The sequence below is a fragment of the Rhinatrema bivittatum genome, chromosome 2 (genome assembly GCF_901001135.1).
Source record: "Rhinatrema bivittatum chromosome 2, aRhiBiv1.1, whole genome shotgun sequence".
In the NCBI taxonomy this organism is placed as follows: domain Eukaryota; kingdom Metazoa; phylum Chordata; class Amphibia; order Gymnophiona; family Rhinatrematidae; genus Rhinatrema; species Rhinatrema bivittatum.
In genome coordinates, this window is record NC_042616.1 from 623,801,116 (window position 1) to 623,822,647 (window position 21,532).

Consider the following 21,532-nt stretch of genomic DNA (forward strand, 5'->3'; position numbering starts at 1 on the left):
TTCCAGCGGGCGGGAGACAGTCTTTCACTTCCTCTGCTCTCTAGGATGGGTAGTCAATTTTGCCAAAAGCACTCTTACTCCCTCTCAGACGCTCGATTTCCTGGGAGTATGGCTCGATACCAAGCTAGGCAAAGTTTTCCTTCATCAAGATCGCGCTCGGACTCTTATCTCTCAGGTACAGCACCTCCGTTGCCTTCCACTTCCCACAGCATGGGACTATCTTCAAGTCCTGGGCTCCATGGCTTCCACTATAGACTTAGTTCCCTGGGCTTTTGCACATATACGACCTTTGCAGAGAGCATTGCTCTCCCGGTGGAAGCCAGTGTCTCAGGAGTTTCAAGTCCCCTTGCCGCTGCCGGAAGTTGCCAACGACAGCCTGAACTGGTGGCTGTGCCTGGATCACTTGCTGCATGGAGTCGACTTGGAGATCCCGCATTGGGTGGTCATTACCATGGATGCCAGCCTCTCTGGCTGGGGAGCTGTGTGTCAAAGGCAATCTGCGCAGGGCAATGGACGTCTGTGCAAGCGACATGGCTGATCAATTGTCTGGAAACCAGAGTGGTCCGTCTCGCGTTGAAGCGTTTCCTCCCCCTATTTCATCGTCAAGCTGTGGGGATACTCTCCGACAACACAACAGTAGCGTATATCAACCATCAAAGGGGGACAAAGAGCCGACATGTCTCTCGAGAGACGGACAAGTTGATGGCATCGGTGGAGCTACACCTCTCCCGCTAGCAGCATTGCACATAGCAGGGGTGAACAATGTTCAAGCAGATTTCCTAAGCCGTCAACGAATAGATCACGGGGAGTGGGAGCTCTCAGAGGACGCAGTAGCACTTCTCTTCAACCGGTGAGGGACCCCCCCATCTGGATCTGATGGCCACTCAGAAGAATAGAAACATAGAAAAGACCAATCGGTCCATCCAGTCTGCCCAGCAAGCTTCACACTTCTTTTTTCTCATACTTATCTGTTTCTCTTGGCTCTTAGTAACCTTAGGTTCTATTTCCCTTTCACCCCCACTATTAATGTAGAGAGCAGTGATGGAGCTGCTTCCAAGTGAAATATTAAGTTTGATTAGTTGGGTAAGCAGCAGCATAGCTCTCTGCCGTTGAAGCAGAGAGCAATGCTGGATATGCGTGAAGTATTAGTTTTTCTTCTCCCCTGCCGTTGAAGCAGGGAGCTATGCTGGATATGCATTGAAAGTGAAGTATGCCTTGAAAGTCACATTAACTATCATCAAATATTGAAAAGCCTAATAATTGGTAATTGAATAAGCCTAATAATTGGTAATACCTATAGCCCATGAACCCATCCCTGTTTTGTTTTTTTGTTTGTTTTTTTTCTTTTTTTAATTGGGAGGTGGCAGCCCTCCATCCTTCCGCTCCGTGAAGGTGTAACACCAACCACTGGCCACTGGCATCCCGCTTCGTGAATGCCTCTGTGGCAACTGCTGCTCCGTGCAGTGTTTTGCTGCCTGCTCTTTATACACGTCCTCTAGACCTGATGGATCCACAGTGTTTATCCCACGCCCCTTTGAAGTGCTTCACAGTTTTGGACTTCACCACTTCCTCCGGAAGGGCATTCCAGGCATCCACCACTCTCTCCGTGAAGAAATACTTCCTGACATTGGTTCTTAGTCTTCCTCCTTGGAGCCTCAGCTCGTGACCTCTGGTTCTGCTGATTTTTTTCTGACGGAAAAGGTTTGTCGTTGTCTTTGGATCGTTAAAGCGAAGGCCCCGCGCTTCTTCAGTCGCAGAAAGGAGCACAGCATGTAAGGCATGGATGCTCTAGTTCTTCCAAGGCCACGGGACGTCCTACTCTACGTGTTCCTGCCATGGGCCCTGGTGGGAAAGGTACTACAGTGAATAGAAGTTCACCAAGGGTCAATCATTCTAGTGGCGCCGGAATGGCCACGAAAACCATGGTTTGCAGACCTAGTCAACCTCGCGGTGGACGGCCCCCTCCATCTGGGTCATCTTCCGAACCTCCTACGGCAAGGTTCAGTATTTTTTGACCTGACCGATCGCTTCTGTCTTGTGGCCTGGCTTTTGAAAGGCGCAGGTTGAGAAGAAGTGGCTACCCGGGGGTAGTTATTTCCACCTTCCTAAAGGCTAGGAAAACTTCCATTCCTATTTCCTACGTGCAGGTGTGAAAAGTTTTTGAGACCTGGTGTGAAACCATAGATGTGGCTCCACGTCGTGCTTCAGTGTCTCAGATACTCTTTCCTACAGCAAGGTTTGGGGAAAGGTTTAGCTTACAACTCTCTGAGAGTACAAGTGGTAGTCCTTGGTTCCGTCGTATGTCACCTAGATGGAGCTCCTCTTTCATCACATCCTGACATTGTCCGATTTCTGAAGGGAGTGAAGCACATCAAACCACCAGTCCATGCCTTGTGCCCCTTTTGGAGCCTAAACTTGGTTCTTCAGATTCTCTGCGGCCCGCCTTTTGAGCTGCTGAGCAGAGCTACCCTCAAGGATCTCACTCTCAAGACAGTCTTCCTGGTGTCTATTTCTTCTGACCGCAGGATCTCTGAAATTCAAGCTTTATCATGCAGAGAGCTCTACCTCCGTTTCACAGACTCGGAAGTTTCCTTAAGCACAGTTCCATCTTTCCTGCCGAAGGTGGTCTTGGCCTTCCATTTGAATCCGTCGGTTGAGCTCCCATCCTTCCAGGACGAGGATTCTAGAGAAATAAGACTGCTCGATGTCAAGCACATCCTCGTTCACTATCTGGAAGTTACCAATGATTTCTGATTATCAGACCATCTGTTTGTCCTATGGAGCAGTCCCAAGAAAGAGACCAAGGCTTCCAAGACCACAATAGCTCGCTAGTTGAAGGAAACAATCACTCCAGCGTACATTTGTGCGGGCCGGCAACTTCCAAAGGGCGTAAAAGCACATTCTCTCCGTTCTCAAGCAGCTTACTGGGCTAAAAGCCAAGTGGTCTCTCCGCAGGAGATATGCAGGGCAGCAACCTGGAGATCATTACACACCTTCGTGCGTCACTGTCGTTTAAATCTCCAACCACCAGTCTTTGGCTCGTTTGGCGCTCAAGTCATTCGAGCAGGGCTATCCGGGACCCACCCTGTGTAGGGAAGCTTTGGTATGTTCCAGTGTCTGGACTGATCCGGATACGTACAGGGAAAAGAAAAGTATTCCTTAATTGGTAATTTCCCTTCCTGTAGTACCACTGATCAGTCCAGATGCCCACCCTAAGAGTTTATGAGATTGAGATTGTCTAGGAAGCTCCTTTGCATACTCAACTCGCATGATTAGGACCATTTGTGTCATACTAATGGTTCCATTTGCAAGTTTTTGGGTTTTTTTGGTTGGTTTTTTTTGAGGAAAAAGTTCATATACAAAGTTACAGTTTGAAGTTTGGTTTACTTGATCCATTCAATGGTTTCATTCTTGCTTTGATATCCTTAATACTGAAGGGACGCAGAGGGCGCTCCAGGTTATTAGTGGACACCCTTCAAGTTTTTCTCTGTCTCCATCTGCTGGAAAGGAGGCACAACCCACTGTCTGGACTGATCAGTGGTACTACAGGAACGAAAATTAGCAAGTAAGGAATAATTTTCTTATATGTAAATCAGTAGCAAACATAAATTAAAGGGAACAAATGTAAAGAATGCAGAGTATGAGACATGCCTGACAGGTTAGTAGCTAAGAATTGAGGGAAGCTCCATGGACATGAGGGCAAGGAGCAGAAACAAATTTATGAAAAAGAAAATAGCACACAGAAAAAAGGCTCGGTGGGCTAAGGTTCCAGAGGAGATGGGGAAAAATGGCTAGATGGAGATGATGGGGCAAGGAAACAGGCTGCTCAGTCCTCCAACATTAAAAAGAATAATAAAAAAGAAAACTGTTGCCAAAGTAGAAAGGAAAGAACATGCAAAACTACCGACCATTAAAGGGTCAGCACTCAAGATAATTAACAAGGAGAGAAACAGTTATATGGAGTAGACATAATGCAGTTAAAAAGCAACAAATCACAATAGTCCCAGTAAGGTCCATAAATAAACCTGGTCCAGGTGTCCGACTTGAAGAGCAGACAAACAGCGATCTGACTGAGCAGGGCAACAAAACCATGAGCACCATCAGGGATTGGAAAAGTGGAAACACACTGAGGGTCTCAGACCAACGAAGAACTGCAGGAAAATAAGAAACAGAACAGAGCAAGGAGGGAACCAACAGGCAAACATGACGGCAGGTCAAGCTCCTTAGGTCAGCGTGAACAATGATACAGACAGGAGAAAGGGACGAAAAAAAGATGGCAACAAAGTTCATGAAAGTCAGGTTACCATTGGGGAAAACAGTTTTAAGCCATCCAAGTATGCGATCAGTTCCTTCGAGTCTTCATAGGAGTGAGTAGAATTATTATGGATCACCCGCAACCTGGTTTATTTTATTTAATAATTTTTATATAGACTTTTCATGCAAGCATATCAACTCGGTTTACAGTAGCATTTCCAAAGAAGAAAGGAAGTAAATACATTGTTTCATAATATTTAGTTTGCTATGTTAATTTTTTTTATAAGTAGTAGGCTAAATAATCAAAATTAATATTTAAACACTTAGAGAGGTAGTATAGTAAGAGTAGAGATAGTATAATCAAAAATAAAAATATACATTACCTTGGTATAAATCAGAAGTGTGAGATAATTATGCTAACAGCTCTTGGTAGGCTTGTTTAAAAAGCCAGGTTTTAATCCCCTTTTTAAATAATTTGATGTCTGCTTCTAATCGTAATTCCTGTGGAATAGAGTTCCATAGTAAGAGTCCAGCTATAGAGAGAGTTCTCTCTCTTACATTATTTAGATGCACAATTTTGGGTGAAGGAATTGGCAGCATCCCTGTTCTGGTTGATCTACTGATTCTTGAGGGGGTGTGGAAGTGAAGTGAAGAGGTTAGCCATTCAATTTTTTCATTGTAGAGGGTTTTGTGAATTAGTGATAAGATTTTATGCTGGGCCCTGTATTTGACCAGCAGCCAATGAAGGTCTTTTAATATTGGGGTGATATGTTCGGATCTTCTAGTACCTATCAAGAGTCTAGCTGCAGAGTTCTGCAGAAGTTGCAATGGTCTTGTGATATTTGTAGGAAGGCCTAGGAATAGTGAGTTGCAATAGTTTAATCTTGATAATACAAGTGCCTATAAAACAGTTCTAAAGTCTTTTGGGAATAGGAGGGGTTTTAATCTTTTGAGGATGTTTAATTTGAAGTAACCATTGCTTATGATTTTTTTAACGCTGGATTTCAAGGAGAATTCGCAATCTATAAGAATCCCTAGGTCTCGTACATCTAGGGAGATAGGGTAGTTTTTGGCCGCTTCTTGAATTTTGGATACATAGTCATACTGAGCTCCCACTTCACGCAGGTGCGGTCAAAGGACCAAAAACGCATTCCTGCAGGTAGTTGTGGTCTTTGCTAGATCCAGAACAAAGGTGCGCATGGAATCATAAGTAACCGGCGATTTGGTCTTGGTAGCTGCCTATATCATTATCACTTGTTGATATCGCAAAACCTTTAGAACGATAAGCCTTGGATGTGTAGCTTGAAATGTCTGCCTAGAAGGGATACAATGGGCACGTTCTGTCTCCAACAGCAATTCAAATTGCAGACCCAGGCTCACAGAGCTCAGCTGCCTGAGCAACAGCAAGACATCTGATCCCTCTTTGCCTTTGGGGACACTGAGAATGCGAATGGTTTTCACCTATTGCGGTTCGAGAGACCCTAAAAGTCGTGCTGAAAAGAAGTAAAGTTTTGCATCATGGCCTGGGTGTCTGCGACCGCCGCCTCACAGGTATCCATCCTGCACTCTAAAGAGTCCAGAGGAGGAGACAAGGCAGCAACATTAGCAGCCAAATCAGATATCTCTAATTTTATAGCGCAGGTAGTCTGTGTTTTGGTGCAGCATTTCTTTTAGCTGCTATAACTCAGTGAGGATCGGGTCTGTGGCTGATGGTGCCTCCCTGGGGAAGGGGGATCATGTTTTGTCTTTGAAGCTATGGCAAACGCCACTTCAATGTAGCCATTTTGTAATCCGGTACCAGTATCTCAGGAGTCAGTGGAGCAAAAAGGGCAACAGTAAATAAAAAAAAAAAAAAAATAGCAAGGAGATCTGAGAAGCTGAAGAACTATGCAGCCATCTTCCTTGGTCCTCATCAGCACCCGCTCAGAGAGCATTAGTTCATTGAGTTTCTTCTTACTGGAGAACTGTTGTATCTTTATTGGATGTTTATCTGCTTGCTGTCTCACCCCTCATCCCAACTCACTAATACAATTGTAATTTATATTTCCTAGCGTGTAGCCAGATGGACTCAGAACAAGTGGGTATAGTGTGCTCGTGCTAGCAGTTGGAGACGGATCTGACGTCAGCACTGGTACATATACCCCCACAGGAAGTGAAGCAATTCAGTAATTTCAGTCTCCAAAGCAGTTTGGAGAGCCTGCACGCTCGCTGAATGTGTTTTCCAATACTTCTTTCTACTTTCTACTTTCTATATTCTACTTACCAAATTTCTACAGAACAACGAGCCCCACACTCCTGCGGTGATACCCTCGGGTCCCTCCCCCAGTTGAGTTTCCTGGGGTGATTTCCGCGATCCCTCGGAGGTCTACGCCTCAGTCCGGTGGCCAAATCGCGGCAGGGATCTAGCCCCCCGAACGAGAAGGGCTCGGGCGTGGCTGAGAGGCACCTCGGTCCCGGCGTGGACTTAGAGGCCGCAGGTGCATTTCCTCAAGCGCGGCGGTGAAGGTATTTCCCCTCTCCCCCCGCAGCCGGAGACCGCCCGGGTTCCAGCTGGGAAGCGCCGAGGATCAGGTAAGGCATATATCTCTTACTTTTGGTCTCCAAGGTACGAGGATCGGCGGCGTTGCCTGCATGCGGCACGCCATGGAGGTCGCCATTTTGTCGGCCTTGTTCAGGTATTGAGCGCCCATGATAGGCACCTGTATATTATGCTGACCGCATATTGTTGAGCGCATATTGTATATTGTTGAGCGCATATTGTATATTGTTGAGCGCATATTGTATATTCTTGAGCGCATATTGTATATTATTGAGCGTATATTGCTGACCGCATATTATTGAGCGCATATTGTATGTTATTGAGCGAATATTGCTGACCGCATATTATTGAGCGCATATTGCATATTATTAAGCTCATATTGCTGACTGCATATTATTGAGCACATATTGTATATTAATGAGCGCACATTGTATATTATTGAGCGTATATTGCTGACCGCATATTATTGGGGCATTCACCGCGATGGAACATTTAAACGCCCCGGCACCTCCTGATTCCGGCGTGAAAGCTCTCGGCCTCTGCTCAGCATGCCAGCTTAGAGCCACGCAGAGCGATGAGCCAGACTCCCTTTGTGCCCAATGTGAGGAGGCCGTGGGAGCCTCGGGCCAGGACCAGTCTCAACCGAGGTTTGTCGACAGTTCCCCAGGGGCCACGTCGACAGTTCCCCAGGGGCCACCCCGGATCTAGCGGGCAGTCTCGAACAACCAGGAATCCCGGGGGACCTGGTACCCCGACGACTAGAGATCGCTTCCATTTCATGGGTGGATTTATTTAAGGGGATCCATGCCTTTGTACAGATGCAGTCAGCTTCCCGTCCAGGCCCTGCTGCTGCTCCAGCTGACCCTGCCCCTGGACCTTCTCGCCCTTATCGTGGGCACCCGCCTCCGGGCAGTCCAGCTCATGCGGACCCTGATGTCTCGGAGGACGAGTCTGAACCCCCCGAGGAGGGGGAACTTCCCTCGGGGATTGAGCCATATCGAACTATGCAGCGGTTCTTTCCCAAGGAAGATCTCTCTGACCTGGTATCTCAGTGCCTGACGGAGTTGGCTATTCCAGGCCCCAGCACTATGGAGGCAGCTACGCAGAACCCCGTGCTGGAAGGTCTTCGTCCTACAGCCCGCCATTTTCCCTTCCTGCAAGCAGCGCAACAACTGATAGATTTGGAGTGGACTGCGCCAGCGGCCTCATTCAAAGGGGGTCGGGTCCTGACGGGCATGTACCCCCTGGACCCGGCAATCAAGGATATGCTGGCATGCCCTCAGGTGGACGCCTTGGTTAGCGCTGTGGTCAAGCGCACTACCATTCCAGTTGAGGGGGGGCGGCCCTCAAGGAGCCTCACGACCGGCGACTGGACGCCATCCTGAAACAGACCTTTGAGGTGGCAGCTCTATCTTTGCGGATCGCAACCTGCTGCACAGTGGTGACGCGTTCCTGTTTGTCACAGGTCAGGAACAATGCTCCGGCAACGGACATGGAGTCAGCTCTCTCGTTCCTCACGGATGCCGCATCCGACCTAGTCCGTACTATAGCCAAGGGGGTTTCATCCTCCATAGCAGCCAGGAGGCAGCTCTGGATACGGAATTGGTCAGCCGATGCTCCTTCTAAGACACGCCTCACCAGAATGCCCTTTAGGGGTTCTCTCCTGTTCGGCAGCGACCTTGATAAACTGGCCAGCACATGGGGCACCTCAACTGCCGGAAGACAGGTTCAAAAGGAACCAGCGCGCCTTTCCGAGGCCCTCCAGAGGTAGAAGCTCCCAACGCTTCACTCCCTATAGGAGTCGCTACCAGGCACCTCGTCCTCAGGCCAGGAACCAGTCCTTTCGGACCAAGCAGCATCAGAGGGGAGCCGGCTCGGGTTCAGGTCCCGGCCGCACCTCCCAATGAGAATCAGCCGATCCATCCGGGGGACGGAGCCATAGGGGGCAGGTTAACCCTCTTCTACCCCAGATGAGTCGAGATTACGTCGGACCAGTGGGTCCTCGCCATCATCCGAGAGGGGTATTATCTGGACTTCCATCACATCCCTCCAGACAGGTTTGTGGAATCCCCGTGTCCAATCCACAAGAAGGCAGCATTGGAAGCTACCCTGGCGAGGCTCTTGTCCTTGAAAGCCATAATCCCAGTACCTGCATGGGAAATGGATTCCGGCCACTATTCCATTTATTTTATGGTACCCAAGAAAGAGGGCACTTTCCGGCCCGTATTGGACCTCAAGTCAGTCAACGGATACTTAAGGGTCCCGAGGTTTCGCATGCAAACTCTGCGCTCAGTCAAGACCGCAGTACAGCCAGGGGAATTCCTCACGGCCTTAGACTTGTCAGAAGCCTACCTGCATATCCCGATCCATCGGGATCATTAGCGCTTCCTACTCTTCAGGTTCTGGGACGACACTTCCAATTCCGGGCTTTGCCCTTCGGGTTAGCCACGGTGCCGCGGATCTTCACCAAGGTGATCGTAGTGGTAGCAGCGGCGCTCAGACGGGAAGGAATCCTTGTCCATCCCTACCTAGACGATTGGCTGATCAGGGCGAAATCACGAGAGGAGAGCCATCGGGCAACCAACAGAGTGATCGCCCTTCTGGAAAGCCTGGGATGGGTAGTCAACCTAAACAAGAGTTGCCTACAGCCTTCCCAATCACTGGAATACTTGGGAGTCCAGTTCGACACCCAGGCAGACAAAGTCAGTCTCACCACCAAGAGAAGGTTAAAACTTCAGACGAGTCTACGGTCCTTGATGGGAGCCAGCCGGCCCATAGCTTGGGATTATCTGCAGGTTCTCGGTCTCATGGCATCCACCCTGGAAGTGGTACCCTGGGCAAGAGCCCATATGAGACCTCTACAACGCTCCCTGCTCTCTCGATGGAGCCCCCGCTTCTGGAATTACTCCGTGCATCTACCTCTACCAGCCAGAGTGCGGACCCAGCTACGGTGGTGGTTGCGGTCCAACCACACGAGCAGGGGGTCGAAGATGTCCTCCCCCACGTGGATTCTGCTCACCACAGATGCCAGCCTGAGCGGATGGGGAGCACACTGCGAAGAACTCACCGCCCAAGGGCGGTGGAACAGAGAAAGAGGCAGGGTGGAACATCAACCGTCTAGAAGCACGGGCAGTCCGGTTAGCCTGCCTGCAATTTGCTCACAGAATGCAGAACAGGGCAGTCAGAGTGATGTCCGACAACACCACCACGGTGGCATACATCAACCGTCAGGGCGGAACCAGAAGCCGACAGGTGTCCCTAGAGATAGCCCTGCTGATGGCTTGGGCAGAGGCGAATCTCCAGGACATCTCCACCGTCCACATTGCAGAAAGGGACAACACCGCGGCAGACTTCCTCAGCAGGGAAAGCCTAAATCCGGGAGACTGGCAGCTGTCCCCCACAGCCTTCCAGATGATTGTGGATCAGTGGGGGATTCCGGACATGGACCTACTAGCGGACAGGTCCAATGCTCAAGTACCCAGATACTTCAGCCGCAAGCGAGATCCGTTCTCACGGGATCGATGCCCTGGTTCAGCCATGGCCTCCAGGGACTCTGCTATACGCCTTTCCTCCGTGGCCCCTGCTGGGCGCCCTTATACACAAGATTCAGAATCACAAGGGCCTAGTTCTTCTAGTGGCACCAGACTGGCCAAGAAGACCCTGGTACGCGGACATGAGAAGACTGCTGGCAAGGGAGCCCCTTCCCCTGCCTCCTCTCAGGGACCTGCTACGTCAGGGTCCCATCCTCCACGAGGATCCGGCTCAATTCTCTCTTACGGTCTGGCCATTGAGAGGGCTAGGCTGAAGAAAAGAGGTTACTCTGAGCCGGTGATAGATACACTCCTCCGGGCTCGCAAGTTTTCCACATCCCTCACCTACGTAAGAATCTGGAGAGTGTTTGAAGCCTGGTGCGACACTCATGGCACCAATCAATATGCGACCACAATCCCTATTGTTTTGGATTTCCTGCAGGATGGGCTTCAAAAGGGTCTCTCCCTCATCTCCATCAAGGTCCAAGTGGCTGCGCTGTCTTGCTACGGTCCCCGGAGGGATGGCAAGACTATTGCCACGCACCCAGATGTTTCCCGCTTCCTGAAAGAAGTCAAGCACATTCGTCCGCCACTGAAGTGGCCAGTGCCCCTGTGGAACCTCAACATAGTTTTGGATTTCCTCGCGGGATCCACCTTCAGACCCCTTCGGGACCTGTATCTCCGTTCTCTCACTTTGAAGATGGTGTTCCTGCTGGCAGTGTGTTCAGCACGCCGCATTTCGGAACTACAAGCACTGCCCTGCCGTGATCCCTTTCTCAGACTCACTCCAGAGGCTATCCATCTTCGCACGGTTCCCTCCTTCTTGCCTAAGGTAGTCTCACAATTTCACCTCAACCAAACCATATCCCTGCCAACTACGGCAGGTTTGAAGAAATCAGAAGAAGGGCGTTTGCTACGCCATCTTGACATCGGCAGATTGCTGCCCAGATATCTGGAAATGACAGAAGCAGTACGAAAGACGGACCATCTGTTCGTCCTTCACAGTGGGAAGAAACAAGGAGAAGCGGCCTCTCGGCCCACCATCGCCCGCTGGATTAAAGAAGTTATCAGAGCGGCTTACGTAGAGGCTGGGAAGTCACCACCTCTACAAGTCAAGGCTCATTCTACCAGAGCCCAAGCAGCATCTTAAGCAGAATCTAGGATGCTGTCACCCGCAGAAATATGTAAAGCGGCGACATGGTCCTCCCTCCATACCTTCTCCAGGTTTTATCGTCTGGATGTCCAGGCCAGGGAGGACACAGCATTTGCGAGGGCGGTCCTACGCAGTCCTCAGGCAGCCTCCCGCCCACTTCGGGAGTAGCTTTTGTACATCCCACTTGTTCTGAGTCCATCTGGCTACACGCTAGGAAATGTTGAGATTACTTACCTGATAATCTCGTTTTCCTTAGTGTAGACAGATGGACTCAGCATCCCGCCCGGCTGCCGGTATACATGGGTTTCACCGATTCAAAGTAGGCCATGTCATTTTCTTACATAAGAGCGTCCCCTTTGCCAGGTATCGACGCCTTCCGGTTGGGAACGCTGGCGGTCTCCAGCTACTATCAATCGGTCAGGGGAATCCTGTTTCACTAATTTATTGATCGTCAGTACACATATATCCATAACAGCTTTTGCAAGGAAGATTACTGAATTGCTTCACTTCCTGTGGGGGTATATGTACCCGTGCTGACGTCAGATCAGTCTCCAACTGCTAGCACGAGCACACTATACCCACTTGTTCTGAGTCCATCTGTCTACACTAAGGAAAACGAGATTATCAGGTAAGTAATCTCAACATTTTGAAATATGAAAATTACCAATAACTGTAGTATTCCAACATCTGTTCAGCTGCAGCCACAACTAGGCTCTGTAATCATATGCTGTTGCACCATAGTAATGAGAGATCAGGCTCAGCTCTTTCTAGTGCTGGATCTCCCGCTAAAGCTTCTGCACACAAACTTGTTATAGTTTAGGTTTACTTATGGCTGGTTTGTTTACTTTTTTTTTTTTTTTTGCTTAAGGCTATTACGAAGGATATGTTTGAAGAAGCACTTCATGCCCTGGCTGATGAAGACTACTTGACTGTGACCGGAAAGACTGTTAGATTGCTTTAAAAGAAGATCAGCTTGACAGCAATATTGTGTACTGCTTTAATATGCATGCATTTGCATATTTCACAATTTATTTTTCTCTGGTCTTATTGCCAAGATATGCATGGTGACCAGTCACCTAACACTGCTGCCATTACTGTAAATAGCAAGACTTCTAATGATAGGAATGAACAAGTTATACAGTGTGGCCCATGGAAAAGTAGCCTGCCTCCAATGCACTGGTATTGGAGGCAGGCTACTTTTCCAAGGGCCACCTTGTCTATTTTTTTCTCTTATTAGGATTGGGAAGCATATTTGCTGACCTGTGTATAATTTCAAATAAAGTGCTTTCTTGTACACATTTTGATTTACAATAAAAAAAAAAAAATGCTCACTTCATTCCACCCCTGTACTATTATGGTTATGTGTAAGGTCTACAGGCTGAGATGTGGATTTGTTTTGTATTGCCCCAGGTATCCTGTCTCCTTCCACCCCCTCCAACCCCCACCTCCCTTCATCAGTAAAAATTCTCCAATTAGATGTATGAAAAATAGTTCCATTTTGTTTAACAAAGTCAAATTTCACTATAAACTCAGAACCTATTCCTATATACCAGTACATCCCAAGCATTTAGCCAATATGATTTCATTTTAACACATGAAAATTTACATAACCTCAGATGAATACCAAAAAATAGCAGACATTCCTGCCCCTTTCTCTCCCCTCCTTTACCTCATCCAAAATAGTAAAGTAGCAGCAGTGGGCGCAGGGCCTGCAAGTTAATCTGCACTCTCAGGACCTGACCCTTTGCATGGGTTTTCGATCTAACAGTAGCCTGTGCAGGAGTTGGAGGCCACGTTTATGAATACATACTACTTCGCAGGGCAATCCCGCATTCCCTGTACGTACCAGGATCAGTCCAGACGGTGGGTTATGTCCCATGTCCAGCAGGTGGAGTGAGACCAAACCTTCAGAGGGAGGTGCTACCTAAGTCCGCACCCCCTCTATGCCTCTTCAGTATAGTTCTGACTCCAGCAGAGTGGAGCAGGGGAACATCAGTTCCCCAGTACTTTGGTTTAATTTGCCATTCTAGCTCTTAAGTCTTTTCCTGACTTAACTGTGTTTGTGAGGGATCAAGTTTGCTATTGAAGAAAAAAAAAAAAAGATTCCTGCAGTTTGCTTCGGGGCACTTGCAGACAGGTCTGTGCTGGCTTTCCTGCTCTTTCTTCCTTTCCTGTCTGCTTTCTACTGCCGCTTACTCGCCGGGGTGGTAAGTGCCTGCTTGTGTTTATTCTTTTTTTCTCCTCACAGATTTCTGTGCGCGCCGCTGGGGTGCTTGCTGGTGGGTCCAGCCTCTCCCCGCCTCCACTCTCGGTCGCCTTCGACCCGTGGCCCTGCGAAGACACAGTCCCCGGGGCTGCCGATCACTGGGAGGCTCCATTCCCCGGTGGTCCCTGCATATTTTGGGCACGGGGGGTGGGGGTGCGACAGTGCTCTGGGACTGAGCCCGACGCACGCGGCTTTGATGGATCTTCCTTCCCGCGCTTCTGCCCTCCCTTCTCCCGCCACCGACATGCCGCGATTTTCGGCATGCACCGCATGTGGTCGGCCTGGGGGTCGCCGCTCCAAGGAGGGACTATGACCCAACTGCCTCCCCGGTGGGGAGGTCAGCTCGAGGCCGGAAGACGACACAGAGGCGAGCGGTCAGGACCTCGCTTACGGACAGCGACCTGCCCCGCTCCCGCGGAGCGGTGGCCATCTTGTCACAGGAACAAGCTGCCTCCACGCCTCGGAGGAGGACACAGAGGCCTCGCTTTCAGCCCTACCGCCGGTTCTGGAACCAGTACGGACACCGGATTTTCTTCTGCGGTCGGGGGATCCTCTGACCTCGCTGGTCCCACCATCTTTCTCACCGGAATTTGTGGTCCTAATGCATAACGTGTTCTTGGCCCGGATGGCTCAACCTGTGGATCTCATCCCCGGACCTTCCCCCCCCCCCCCCCCCCCCCCCCTTAAGCTGCCACAGTCGGATCCTGCCCCTATGGGCGCCCCCCACCAGTCTCGGCCCCCCGGGAGTGGGGATGGCAGGTCCGACCCAGGCTCTTCCTGGATCTTCCGGAGGGGATCCCATGGGCCATGGGGGACACCCGGACCCGGATTTGGCCAGCGATGACCCGCTCCTGGCGGCTCAGATGGAGGGTGACGACCCTCTGGTCCTGCGCATTTTCCAGAAGGAAGAGCTGGAGGATCTGATCCCGCATTTCGTGCAGGAGCTGGACATTGATACACTGCCTGATCCTCCAGGACCCGAACCCACGGCAAAGAAGGGGGACCCTGTTCTTGCAGGGCTTCGTCCGCCGGTGAGAGCATTTCCCACCCATCCTACATTCCTGCAGTTGCTTTCTAGGGAATGGAACTCACCAGAAGCCACACTCAAGGTCAGCAGGGCCATGGAAAAGCTTTATCCACTACCTGAGGATTTTCTGGATCTACTTAAGGTCCCGACAGTTAATTCCGTGGTTTCGGTGGTCACTAAACGCACCACCATCCCGGGGACGGGGGGCACGGCCCTGAGGGACCTCCAGGACAGGAAGCTGGAGGTGTACCTCAAGAGAGTGTTTGAAGTGTCTGCGCTGGGAGTGTGGACGACTATCTGCAGCTCTCTGGCACAGAGAGCTGGGCTTCGATGGGTACAACAGCTTCTCATGTCGCAGGATCTGCCCCCGGAGGAGATGCGCCAGGCAGACAGGTTGGAGGCCGTGATTGCCTATGGGGCGGACGCCCATGTACGACTGTGCTCCGGGTCCTCGCCAGATTGATAGTGGCGGCGGTCTCGGCTCGGCGCCTCCTTTGGCTTCGGAATTGGTCGGCAGATACCTCCTCCAAGTCTCGTCTAGGTTCACTCCCGTTTAAGGGTAAATTACTATTTGGAGAAGATCTGGATCAGATCATCAAGAGCCTTGGAGAGAATGCGGTGCATAAGCTCCCGGAAGATTGACCGTGTTCCACGAGATCCTACAATTTCTCCAGGAGTAGATTCCGCACCCACGCGTTTCTGCACCATGAGACAGCCTCTGCGGACCCTCTACTCGCTCACATTCCTGGAATTGGCCCTTTCGAGGGCGCAGATCCGGCAGGGAAGCTCCCTCTTCAGGGCACCTCCTCCAAGCCTCCCTAATGATGCCAGGATGACCCACTCGGCAGAACCCCTCATTGGGGGGCCGGATCTCTCTTCTACGAGGTGGGTCCGGATCACGTCAGATCAGTGGGTCCTAGATGTTCTAAAGCACGGCTATGCATTGGACTTGTACAGCACCTTAAGAGGACAGATTTCTCTTCTCACCCTGTGGATACCTTCAAAAGCAGATCCGGTTCGCCAGACGTTGGACCAGATCCTCGCACTGGGAGCACAATTGTTCCAGTGCCACCCTCAGAAGTGGGCAAGGGACAACTATTCCATCTATTTCGTGGTGTCCAAAAAGGAGGGTGCTTTCCGCCCTATCCTGGACCTCAAGTTGGGTAACAATTCCTCAAGGGTCCATGTTACAGATGGAGATGCTACACTCGGTAATAGCGGCTGTACATCGGGGGGAGTTCCTGGCCTCCCTGGACCTCATGGAGCATATCTTCACATTCCAGTCCTCATGGCGCATCAACAATTCCCCCGGTTCAAGGTATTAGAACAACATTTTCAGTTCCAGGCCTTCCCCTTTGGTCTGGAGATGGCCCCTTGAATCTTCACTAAGGTCATGGTGGTGGTAGTGGCGGCCCTGCGTCAGGAGGGCATTTTGGTTCACCCTTACCTGGACGACTGGCTCATTACAGCAAAATATTTGCACCAGGGTTATCGGGTGGATCATCAATTTCGCCAAGAGCAGCTTCACCCCATCTCAGTCATTGGCCTTCCTGGGCGCGAGATTCGACACGGCAGAGAACAAGGTGTTCCTGTGGCCGGAGCGGGCACAGGCATTGTGGGATCAAATACAGCAGTTCTATGGTCTTCCTTCGCCCACAGCTTGGAATTATCTACAGGTTCTGGGATCCATGGCTTCCACTATAGATCTGGTAGCCTGGGCCTTTGCGCATCTGCGTCCACTACAGAGGGCCCTGCTTTCCTGCTGGAAGCTGGTCTCGAGGGATTTTCACGCCATCCTCCCGATTCCGCAGACAGCCCAGGACAGCTTCGCCTGGTGCCTAGACCCCTTCCATCTGGCTCAGGGGCTATCCCTGGGGACTCTTGCCTGGATAGTAGTCACGACAGATGCCAGCCTCTCGGGCTGGGGGGGGGGGGGCGGTCTGTCAGTCGAGTTCTCTCCAGGCCCAGTGGACACATGCCCAGACGAGGTGGCTGATCAACCGCCTAGAGACCAGAGTGGTCCGTGTAGCACTGAAGACTTTCTTTCCCGTCGTTCACCATTGGGCGGTCACAATACTCTTGGACAATGCGCCCACGGTGCCGTATATAAACCGCCAGGGAGGTACGAGGAGTCATCACGTCTCCCAGGAAGCGGACAGGCTCATGTCCTGGGCGGAACTGCACCTGACCCGATGGGTGGCCTCACACATCGCTGGTGTGGACAACATCCAGGCGGACTTCCTCAGCCGTCAACACCTCGACCCAAGGGAGTGGGAGCTCTGGGAGGAGGCCAAGCACTTGATTGTCCACTGTTGGAGGATTCTTCAAGAAGACCTCATGGCGACAGCCCGCAAGGCCAAGGCCCCTTGCTTCTTCAGTTGCAGAAGAGAACACGGGGTGGAGGGCATCGATGCACTGGTGTTGCCGTGGCTCCACCGCCATCTCCTCTGTGTTTCCTCCCTTGCCTCTAGTGGACAGGGTCCTACGAAGGATCGAGAACCACCAGCCCACGGTAATTCTAGTGGCTCCGGAGTGGCAGCGCCGGCACTGGTTCGCGGATCTTCTCAACGTGGCAGAGGATGGGCCCCGGCATCTCAGACATCTTCCTCGCCTCATTCGACAAGGGCCAATATTTTTTGACGAGGCAGCTCGCTTCTGTCTTGCGGCTTGGCTTATTAGAGGCGCAAGTTGAGACAACGTAGTTACCTAAAGGCAGTGATCTCGACCCTCCTGTGTGTACGAAAGAAGTCCATCTCTGTAGCCTACGTCTGGGTGTGGAGTGTCTTGAAGACATGATGCATGGCTCAGGCTACACAACCGGGCCACGAGTCCGTCTCCCAGTTTCTCGGGTTTCTTTAGGCAGGATTGGAAAAGGGTTTGGCTTTCAACTCTCTCAGAGTACAGCGCGTGGCCTTAGGAGCCTTTCTTTGTCGGGGGATGAAACTTCCTTTCATCCAGATGTCATCCATTTCCTTAAGAGGGCAGACTGCCGCTCATACAATGCACTGTTGTGTGAAAAAGCAACATGGAGAATGCGGGCATCGATCCCGCTGCCTCTCGCATGCAAAGCGAGCGCTCTACCACTTGAGCTAATCCCCCTGTGGTGGTGGAAAGAGGTGTAAAATTCCAGCACATGCTTGCTTGGGGGTGGTCAGCCTGCTGCTTTAGTCAAGGGTGAAATAGTCACTTCTCCAGATCCAGCTCACTGGAAATGCAGTTCCGCTTGGCCTCGGAGGCCTCATTCTCACCATTCATCACTAGAAAAGGCTCACATGTGAGCCTTTCAAATGAAAAAGTAGTCAGAAGTCCTCTGGAAAGTGCCGGCTTCAACACATGGTAGGATTGCCTTCTTCCAGACGAGGTTAATCCGTGTCCCTGCCCTGATTCTTTGTTGAATAAAGAACAGGTGTGAGCAGTGTATCTCCGTTACTCCCTAGTGGCTCTGCACTGAAAGCCTTGCTGGTTGGGAAGTGGAGCTGCTGCAGGTTCTATTCCTGCTTTGGCAGGTTGGAAGGGAGGGTGAACGTCAGTACTAGTCAAGCTTTTTGCTGGCGCGATCAGATACTTTAAATATATAAAGCTATCTGAAGCGAGACGCCTGTGAGGCAGTCGGTCAGACCGTTAGATCGCCGAGGGATCAAAGGGCACCTAGCCATCGTGGAAAGACTGAATGAATTCTTTCATTCACTCCTTCCTCAAGAGGATGTTGGGGAGAAACCCGTGTGCGAAGCTGTATTCCTTGGCGATGATGCAGAAGAAAGGAAACCGATCGCTGTTGAAACTGGAAGTTGTAATAAGGCAGACTGACCAACTGAAGAGTAGTAAATGGCCCAGACAAGATAGGCATACACCCCGGGTGACTGGAGGATTGGGCATTCGAATGTCAGATGGCATCGAATATGGACAAGGGCGAAGCTATGCACATGGCGGAAAATGGGTTCCATGTTAGGAATTACTAGCCAGGAAAAAGATCTGGGCATCATTTGAAAACGTAATGGCAAATGGAAAAGACTGTTCCGGTGGTAGCAGGTTTTTCAACATGTCACTTATTTTGTTTGTAATAGAAGAAAAGGTGCATTAAAAAGCCAGCTGGAGAACGTGGACATTAATCTCACTGCCTCTTGCATTTAAATCAAGGGTTCTGCCATGTGAGCTAATTCCCCTATCGTGAATGCAGCTAGCAAAATCATTACAGAGGTTCTGCTCTAGACTATCCGCTTGCTCAATCATCCGAAATATGGCTGTCACTGCTCAACACCCATTTCTATGGACACACTCAAGGTGACAGCAGAATATGGTCCATTTTGTCTGCCCTTCCCTATCTACCTACTGAGCTGTCACAGTTCTTACTTCATCTTTCATCTGTCCTCGCCCTCTTGCAGCAAGGTCCATTTCTATCTGTCCCTATGAACGCTTGTATTCTGTCACTCTTTTGGCTCCTCTCACCTCTGCCAAACGTATTCTGGTTTTCTACCAGCCTCTCAGAGAGAAAACCATGGTTTTCCCCAAAGCTTCTCTTCCTTCTTCTGCATAGGGTGGTCCCTTGTCCAGGAGCTTTGCTTTCTCAGAAAAAATACAGACTGCCGCTAATGCAATGCACTGTTGTGTGAAAAAGCAACATGGAGAATGCGGGCATCGATCCCGCTGCCTCTCGCATGCAAAGCGAGCGCTCTACCACTTGAGCTAATCCCCCTGTGGTGGTGGAAAGAGGTGTAAAATTCCAGCACATGCTTGCTTGGGGGTGGTCAGCCTGCTGCTTTAGTCAAGAGTGAAATAGTCACTTCTCCAGATCCAGCTCACTGGAAATGCAGTTCCGCTTGGCCTTGGAGGCCTCATTCTCACCATTCATCACTAGAAAAGGCTCACATGTGAGCCTTTCAAATGAAAAAAGTAGTCAGAAGTCCTCTGGAAAGTGCCGGCTTCAACACATGGTAGGATTGCCTTCTTCCAGACGAGGTTAATCCGTGTCCCTGCCCTGATTCTTTGTTGAATAAAGAACAGGTGTGAGCAGTGTATCTCCGTTACTCCCTAGTGGCTCTGCACTGAAATCCTTGCTGGTTGGGAAGTGGAGCTGCTGCAGGTTCTATTCTTGCTTTGGCAGGTTGGAAGGGAGGGTGAACGTCAGTACTAGTCAAGCTTTTTGCTGGCGCGATCAGATACTTTAAATATATAAAGCTATCTGAAGCGAGACGCCTGTGAGGCAGTCGGTCAGACCGTTAGATCGCCGAGGGATCAAAGGGCACCTAGCCATCGTGGAAAGACTGAATGAATTCTTTCATTCATTCCTTCCTCAAGAGGATGTTGGGGAGAAACCCGTGTGCGAAGCTGTATTCCTTGGCGATGATGCAGAAGAAAGGAAACCGATCGCTGTGAAACTGGAAGTTGTAATAAGGCAGACTGACCAACTGAAGAGTAGTAAATGGCCCAGACAAGATAGCATACACCCCGGGTGACTGGAGGATTGGGCATTCGAATGTCAGATGGCATCGAATATGGACAAGGGCGAAGCTATGCACATGGCGGAAAATGGGTTCCATGTTAGGAATTACTAGCCAGGAAAAAGATCTGGGCATCATTTGAAAACGTAATGGCAAATGGAAAAGACTGTTCCGGTGGTAGCAGGTTTTTCAACATGTCACTTATTTTGTTTGTAATAGAAGAAAAGGTGCATTAAAAAGCCAGCTGGAGAACGTGGACATTAATCTCACTGCCTCTTGCATTTAAATCAAATGTTCTGCCATGTGAGCTAATTCCCCTATCGTGAATGCAGCTAGCAAAATCATTACAGAGGTTCTGCTCTAGACTATCCGCTTGCTCAATCATCCGAAATATGGCTGTCACTGCTCAACACCCATTTCTATGGACACACTCAAGGTGACAGCAGAATATGGTCCATTTTGTCTGCCCTTCCCTATCTACCCTACTGAGCTGTCACAGTTCTTACTTCATCTTTCATCTGTCCTCGCCCTCTTGCAGCAAGGTCCATTTCTATCTGTCCCTATGAACGCTTGTATTCTGTCACTCTTTTGGCTCCTCTCACCTCTGCCAAACGTATTCTGGTTTTCTACCAGCCTCTCAGAGAGAAAACCATGGTTTTCCCCAAAGCTTCTCTTCCTTCTTCTGCATAGGGTGGTCCCTTGTCCAGGAGCTTTGCTTTCTCAGAAAAAATACAGACTGCCGCTAATGCAATGCACTGTTGTGTGAAAAAGCAACATGGAGAATGCGGGCATCGATCCCGCTGCCTCTCGCATGCAAAGCGAGCGCTCTACCACTTGAGCTAATCCCCCCTGTGGTGGTGGAAAGAGGTGTAAAATTCCAGCACATGCTTGCTTGGGGGTGGTCAGCCTGCTGCTTTAGTCAAGGGTGAAATAGTCACTTCTCCAGATCCAGCTCACTGGAAATGCAGTTCCGCTTGGCCTCGGAGGCCTCATTCTCACCATTCATCACTAGAAAAGGCTCACATGTGAGCCTTTCAAATGAAAAAGTAGTCAGAAGTCCTCTGGAAAGTGCCGGCTTCAACACATGGTAGGATTGCCTTCTTCCAGACGAGGTTAATCCGTGTCCCTGCCCTGATTCTTTGTTGAATAAAGAACAGGTGTGAGCAGTGTATCTCCGTTACTCCCTAGTGGCTCTGCACTGAAAGCCTTGCTGGTTGGGAAGTGGAGCTGCTGCAGGTTCTATTCCTGCTTTGGCAGGTTGGAAGGTAGGGTGAACGTCAGTACTAGTCAAGCTTTTTGCTGGCGCGATCAGATACTTTAAATAT

The 21,532-nt window shown here is 50.2% G+C and overlaps 1 protein-coding gene and 3 non-coding genes across 4 annotated transcripts in view; 1 reads left to right on the top strand and 3 right to left on the bottom strand.

Annotated features, from left to right (window-relative positions):
- The window catches only part of MCM4 (minichromosome maintenance complex component 4), a 114,637-nt gene extending 101,820 nt beyond the window's left edge, over positions 1-12,817 (top strand). Inside the window, 1 exon segment of the mRNA XM_029591250.1 lies at positions 12,345-12,817. Coding sequence (XP_029447110.1) covers positions 12,345-12,437 — 93 coding nt within the window. The 3' untranslated portion in view covers positions 12,438-12,817.
- A 4,978-nt stretch (positions 12,818-17,795) lies between these two features.
- On the bottom strand, positions 17,796-17,868 carry TRNAA-UGC. Its single transcript has one exon. It is a non-coding gene; the product is annotated as a tRNA-Ala (tRNA).
- A 1,521-nt stretch (positions 17,869-19,389) lies between these two features.
- TRNAA-UGC lies at positions 19,390-19,462 on the bottom strand. Its single transcript has one exon. It is a non-coding gene; the product is annotated as a tRNA-Ala (tRNA).
- A 1,521-nt stretch (positions 19,463-20,983) lies between these two features.
- TRNAA-UGC lies at positions 20,984-21,056 on the bottom strand. Its single transcript has one exon. It is a non-coding gene; the product is annotated as a tRNA-Ala (tRNA).
- Between the last annotated feature and the right edge of the window lie 476 nt (positions 21,057-21,532).